This window comes from Solea senegalensis, linkage group LG5, assembly GCF_019176455.1.
Source record: "Solea senegalensis isolate Sse05_10M linkage group LG5, IFAPA_SoseM_1, whole genome shotgun sequence".
Classification (NCBI taxonomy): Eukaryota; Metazoa; Chordata; class Actinopteri; order Pleuronectiformes; family Soleidae; genus Solea; species Solea senegalensis.
In genome coordinates this window covers 11,898,656-11,905,702 of record NC_058025.1, presented here as the reverse complement: position 1 = coordinate 11,905,702, position 7,047 = coordinate 11,898,656, and the positions used below count along the sequence as shown (strand labels likewise).

At 44.4% G+C, this 7,047-nt stretch overlaps 1 protein-coding gene across 1 annotated transcript in view; it reads right to left on the bottom strand.

Annotated features, from left to right (window-relative positions):
- Positions 1 to 856: 856 nt before the first annotated feature.
- The window catches only part of LOC122769636 (zinc finger SWIM domain-containing protein 6-like), a 45,813-nt gene continuing 39,622 nt past the window's right edge, over positions 857 to 7,047 (bottom strand). The window contains exons 11-14 of the mRNA XM_044026333.1: positions 5,214 to 5,371; positions 4,956 to 5,119; positions 3,461 to 3,542; positions 857 to 3,363 (exon numbers count right to left, since the gene is read on the bottom strand). Of these exons, the coding sequence (XP_043882268.1) occupies positions 2,498 to 3,363; positions 3,461 to 3,542; positions 4,956 to 5,119; positions 5,214 to 5,371 (1,270 nt within the window). The 3' untranslated portion in view covers positions 857 to 2,497. The remainder of the gene's footprint in view (positions 3,364 to 3,460; positions 3,543 to 4,955; positions 5,120 to 5,213; positions 5,372 to 7,047) is intronic.

The following is a 7,047-nucleotide window of genomic DNA, read 5'->3' as shown; positions in this document are numbered from 1 at the left end:
ATAGAATACTCTGTATAAATTAGTTAACATATACTTTCAGATCCTCCATATTCAGACATATACTATGGCATATATACAGAGTACAATAAATGCTCGCTCACGTTGTGTCATGTGTTTGTCTTTCTTTTTTTTTTCCTCTAGTCAGTCATTCATTTGTTCCGCCTTGGTTTTTTTTTGTTAGTTTTTTTTTTTTTTAAATCCTGTGTAGAGAAATCCCTGAGAACGTTCCGGTTTGACAATTACTGAAGGTTCCACACAATGAACTATAACAGCAGAGAGTCTAATTTTCTATGATTCACATGCACATAGCGTAAAAAAAAAGACACTGGCCAAGTCTGAGAATTGACCATACAATGGTGGCCGCAGATGAGAGGGGGACCGACATACAAGACATGTCTTCCGAGTGCCAATTTGTCTCTTGAAAAGGGGGCGGGGTTTAAGTACCAATGCCAGGGCAGTGATGATGTACAGCAGAGAAAAAAAAAAAAACACTGAGCGGGAATCCGACTCCCCCATAACCTTGGTGTCACTTGTGTGAATCTCTTGTTTAATTAACACTGTCGGGCTATCTGAGATGATAAATATCACGATAGCGGGAAAAAAAGAAAAGAATCGGGAGCTGGTTCAGTACCGTGTCATGAGGTAGTCGTCTCCCTCTGCTTCAACGAGAAAACTCAGCTACAGTGTGTGTGTGTATGTGTATATGTATATGTGTATGTATGTATGTATATATATATATTTATGTTTAACTTTAGCCTCATTTGGGGCTGTTGGGAAGTAACAGCTATACTGCATTACATTAATGTGACAATAATACTTGTTATCTTTGGCTACATCCACATTACTTAGTTTTCAGTTAAAAAAAAGGGGGGGGGGGTGATTCCCCTGATTAAGAGTACTGAAAATGGATCATATCTTAATTTTGGTTTGAAAACAGAAGCACAGACGCACCCGATTGGTCATTACCAGCAACAACTTGGGAGTGAAAATCCCAGTTTTCCTCTTCACCTGTTGTTTCTATAGACCGTATGCGAAAATGGACGTAGCCTTCTCATTTAAAAAGATAAAGCGCAGAAGTAGCAGTTAGCCACTAGGGGGCGACTTGGCTGGTTGCAAAAAGAAAGAACTCCATTTGAACCGAAGTCTATGGGAAAACGAGCGCACTTCTTACTTGACTTCTAATGTCGGTAAACGTTGTCCTGAGGAGTGGATGTCTCAGTCACTAGTTGCAGGTCTTCTTCAACAGCACATGATGTCAATTTGGTAAATAAATGATGTTCCACATTAGAGGCTGATGGACGATAAAGCATGGCTTATGTGAGTGTCTGGTTGCAGGTGAAATTCTGGTGGCAAAAGCCGATCAACTTGACTTGGAAACTGGAAGACTACGGCCATTTAATTACGCAGCCTACGGTTGTTCCTCTATGTTTATATTTGACCAAACTAAGTAACAGCAGAGCAGAGAGTCAACGTCCTGTTTACACCAGTACATAATCATTTTCAGGTGTTTTTTGAGTCTGGATGCAGATTTTTAATATCTGAAAATGCTTTTTTTTTCTCAAATGAAAGCACAGTAGTTTGGATGTAGCCTTTGTTTGTACGTGTAGCGCCTGCTCGCTGTGTTCGACAGGCACTCGTAAGAAAGGGTGTGTGAGACAGACTACGACCAGAGCAACACCAAGTTAGCTCAGAGCATTATTGTGTCGTCATGAAACTAATGCCTGGGACCCAGAGAACACCAATAGCTTCCCATGTGCCCAATGCTGCTGCTGCTGCTACTGCTACTACTGCTGTGTCTGGAGAAATGCTGATGGCAGCTTTCTGTCAGTGCTAAACCAAGCTGTGCCATGCCGAGCTGAGCCGAGCTGAGCTGTGCAGTGCTGCCCAGCACCCAGCGGTGAGGGCGTAGACAGAGGGAGGTGCTCTGTGTGGTTTAAAGCCTTAGTTTCTCTTTGAGGATTGCCGGGCTGTTTTTTTCTTCTTCTTCTATATTTGCTTGTACATGAGCGCTATCGTAGAAGGGCTTCTGCCACTTGACAACATATACCTCTTCATACACTGATAAAAGGGAGAAAATAAAGATGCTTCAAATAAAAAATAAAAAAAAAGCCATTTCACTTTTCATTTTTCCTCTCGCACACATGATGTAGAGAAATACACACAACATTCACAACATGACAAATTTCCTCTCTTCTGAAAAATAAAAACACGTATGTACATGTAGTAGTAATAATGTTATCAATAATAATAATAATAATAATAATAGTAATAATGTTTATAACAATAACAACAGCAAGAACAATAATACCACGTGTGGCTCTGTTGATTTTTTGTCATCTTTTCCTTTCTCTTTTTGCTTCATTCTACAAATCGCGTCCCTCGTTTTTCATTTGTCTGTTTTTAGAAGTCCAAAAGAAGTTCAAAAAGGCAGACTCAAGTTAATAGAAAAGTACTAGAGTCAGGAGGGGGGGCTTTTGTTGACCCCCCAGCCTCACCCTCAGCCGAACCTCTCCCTCACAAGCATCATTAGTTTCTTTTTGCCCTTGTAGATCTGTTTCAGGTTGTCTATGAACTGGGTGAACTGAATGTGTCCATCATGAGCCATCATGAAAGTCTCCCGGGCTTTCCCCAGGAACTCGATGAATTCGCTGTAGTGGCGCGGACTAATGTGTGTGAGACGTGAGTGCGTGGTGTTAATGTAGGCCCCGATGGTTGCGTCTAGCAGTTGCCTGAGTGGGGCCTTGTCCAGGGACATCAGTTTCCCAGAGTTCCTGCGGCTGTGAAGTGCGGACACCATGCCCGGCGTGGTCAGCGTGCACCGCCGCAAAATGTCCGAGAGCACGGTGGCGCACTTCACACTCTTGACCACCAGGGGGATGACGGCAGCCAGCTCGTTTTTCCCCAACGAGTGGCTGAGGGCGCAGGCCCACAACACGTCGTTGATGGCCGGGTGTGTGTCCTGGTTGTAACTTAGGTTCAGATGAGCCATGGCTAACGTGGCCAACTTATACGCCCGCATGGGGTAGCCGCGGTGTTCCATGTAGCGTGCTATAGTGAACAGCTGAGTGTAGCTCATCCCGGTTGCCGCTGCATCCAGTACAATCTGATAAGCTGTCTCAAAGGCAATGTGGTCCTTTTCACAGAGTGTAAGAGCGGAGAGGGCGCAGTTCTGGGGGTCCTTCATGGCGCACTGGAGGGCCAGGGTGCGGGCGGAGGAAGCCAGGTTCTCCTGCTGGTGGCAGTCCAGGTGGAGGCGGACGATAGTGCTGTTGGACATGACCGTGGTGGCCACAATACTGGTGGCTTCTGTGGGGGTGAAGAGGGTGAACCAGCTCTGCATGATGCTGTCCAGCGCGTACACACCTGCAGGAAAAAAACATGATAAAATGATTTAGAAATGCTACAAAACAGGAGAGTTAAAAAAGAACAAGAGGGGAGTTTAGGAGTCACGGTCACTAACCAACTTCGGTGGCACATGTGACTAACCAGCGCACCATCTCTCTTCTCCTCCAGTTTAACGTGGACAGCGTTATTCTCATTACCTGAGGGATAAGGAAAGAGTGAAGCAGATGGAGGAAAAAAGAAAAGATTTCAATACAATACAATTAATAACTGTCTCACTATCCATTGTATCCAATTTGAACCCTCAGGGGCATTGAAGAATAAATAGATCTTTGTATCCTTCGCACATAAATATTGTGTGAAGACAGGTCTTAAGACTGGTCTGGATATTAGAAAGAAAAGCGACTCAGAGTTTGATCTCTGAGTTCTGGTCCTTGTTCTGCATGGCCGTGTAATGGCCATGTAATACGGAGCCCTTTTTAAAGGAAGTCTAGTTCCTAGTATTCTGGGGAAATTTTTTTTAGGATTTTAGGTTTCACAAACACAGGTTGTACATCACTTAATCTTAATATCCTCAAAGGATTCTTTTTAGAGTTGTTTCAAAGAGACAGTGAGTCAAATATGAATATCACACAGAGTGAATGTAGAAGAAAAGGGCATTTGTCTTCAGTCTTCACACTTTAAAACTGTAATCTGGGTGAATCTAGTGAAAGCTGAGATACAAATGCACAAAAGCCACTATACATCTGTAGCACGCATGGCTTGGCTCTGCTCGAGAGTTGTCTTTTTTTTTGCTTTTCCATTAGCGATAGTACCTGGTATACCTGCTCTAGTGAGGACGACATCTGACACAAGAATCAAACCGAACAATGCCGAACTGCAGATCAGTTAAAAAGACTTAACAATCCTGAAAACACGAGTTAATCTCCAACATTTAGCGAGGGAATTTGTCAAATCTCAGTGATTAAAAGGGGAATCTGGTGTATTTAGTGACAGCACTGCTGAAAGGCAGCGAGCGAGAGCCAAATCACAACCCGTTCAGCCGAATCTTAGTTCAGTGACTGTGTCAGGCGGAGTCTGTGCTCCGGCCGTGCAGGAAGTACTGAACTGATCTTTTTAGTTGCACTGAAAACCACTGCTTTGCACTCGTCACTAGTTTGTGTCTTCCTGTCTTCCTGCAGCTTATGCCACGAAGACACTGCTCACGGTGAGGAGAGTTATGCCGAGTCATGCAAGAACTGTGTAGTGCAACCGTTAGAATGAAAAGAGCCATTTTTGTGCACCCAAATAAAATTAATCTGGAGCTGCAAAAACCATTTGACCCATAAAGTTAAGATAATATTACTATATACATGGAAAATGAATGAAATTAAAAGTAACCCACTTATATAAAGCAATATTGCAGTATGTGGATCCTGGCTTCCCATATTTCAAACGCCAGCTTTGACGTAGATATTGGATGACATATTAATACACTTATTTATCACCTTGATCTCTAAATAAGAGTTGTATTCAAAGCTGCAAGGAGCCACTGCAGAGGGGCCACAGGTTGCAGACCCCTGGTGTAGTGGAAAAGTGCCATAATAATGTACAGTATGTGAGCAGTTATGTACCTGCAGTCCCAGCTCCAGAGAGACTTTGAGAAGCGTGATGTCGGGCAGGCTGTCCATCAGCGTGGCAATCTTGAATGCGTCCTGTGCAAGTTTGAAGATGTGAGACGAGGAGTGAATGTTTTTCTGGATGGACTCCAGGACTGTTTCCAGCCTGCGACTATCGCCTAAAAGAAACACACCACAAACGCATGTGTGCGCGTGTTAGAATGGGACAAAACGTGCTTGGGTTAATACTATTTCTTGTGAGGGTTTATGCACCTTTGGCAGCGGTGAGCATGGTGGAGGCCAGCTCACACTGCTGAGACTCTATGTGGCTTAGGGTGAACCAGCGCGGGTAGCGATTGGGAACCACCGAAACAATGTGGTGAGGTCGCGACAGGTCACCAGACGAGGCTGTCGACTCCAACACCGGCAACCTAATGGACAAAGAGACGCAGGGAATGAGCTCCAAGGAACACTACTATGAATCAGAAAACTTCAAAAATACTAATAAGGAGAGTACAAAAAGGATTATGATGGCATTAGAAGTCGAAATAATAATCCGAGACACCAGAGGTCCATAAATCAGTAACATCACAGTGAGATCTTTTCTTTCTTCTTTCAGTAACAAGCAGACAGACAGAAATCCTGTACAGAGAGAACAAGTCTTCATTATGACGGTCTAAAAAGTGACTTCAAAATGACTTTGGTGATCACAGGAGGATTACAGTTAGCCTATCCCTGCAATTTATTTGCAACCTAGTATTTAATCACCTAGAAACCAAGGTATAATTAGTATTTTCTTCGGTCTAATTGGTCATGATGAACTCGGAGCTGTGCAACACCTGCTGGAGGATGAAGGAGCTCCACTAGTTTCCTTTCTCTCATTATGATAATTCTTGACAGGGCAGAAGCTTCACCGGCACCACGAGCATCACCACCATTACCACCACTGTGGCCGGCTCATCTCCTATTCTGCTTCACTTCTCCTCCCTCCGCTACCACCTCACTTTTCAAAGGTCTTCTCTCCTTCAGAAGATACGGCACAACCTGGCCTTCTCTCAGCCAATCACAAAGCTAATTGAGTCCGCGGGGAAATTAGGGAATTCACCCTCCAGCCCTGCAAGGCTGGACACACATCAAACAAATACCAACACACATGAATGAAAAGAGTCAGTGTGCACATGCGCGCACACACACACACACACACACCTGCCCTTTTGAAAACACATCAAAGCAGTCCGGTAAAAGCAATGTGATGCTAAATGCCAGTTTCAATTTCAGCGCAGAAGTGCATGTGATACTGTTGCCACCTGAGTGAAGGCAAGCACAGACACGACCTCGTCTTCACCGGGTTTTAAGTCATGCTCGTCACCGAGTGTGAGAGAGAGAGAGAGCGTGATGGAAAACAAAACCAGTCGAGAAGTGTGCAAATGTGAAAACTCACACATGGTGTAAAAACGCCCTGGCAACAGCCGCACACATCTAAGGAGCTGCTAAAAGCTTCCACAACACTGGGGCCTTCTGGAAGATTCCTGGGGTGTAGCAAAGCACAAAAAAGGGCCCTGGGTAAAGATGGAGGCCTCATCAACATTCCTGTCTTTGTTTGGGTTTCACCAGAGAGCCAGAGGCCTCCACTGGATGGGAGCTTGAGAGGCCTGGCCTGCTGAAAAATAAGCTAAAAATGTGGGGAGGAAAATCCATACTGGGCCATTGTTTCAGGAAAAACATGAAATGAAGGGAAAAAACCTAGTAGAGTAGAGTGTACCCCACTACAGGCATGTTCTCGTCGAGCATCTTGTAAACTGCTGCTGAATGATGCAAACTGGTTATAAACACCATCGTCTTCTCTGCAAAAACAACACTACACAGACACTTCATTCAAAGTCAAGTGTGCTTAAAAATGTGAAATTAAACTCATATTTCTTCGCGGCACTGCCATGGCTGGATATAAATGTACATCAGTGATGTATGGGGGGTCAGGTGTCAACCGTGTCCTGTGTGCGCTGTCGCACCGCGTCACATCTACGGCAGAACTTCAGCGCCTAAGTCTGAGGTGTTCATCCACACAACATGCTTGTTGACCTGAGCTACTGTAACCTTGCATGTGACC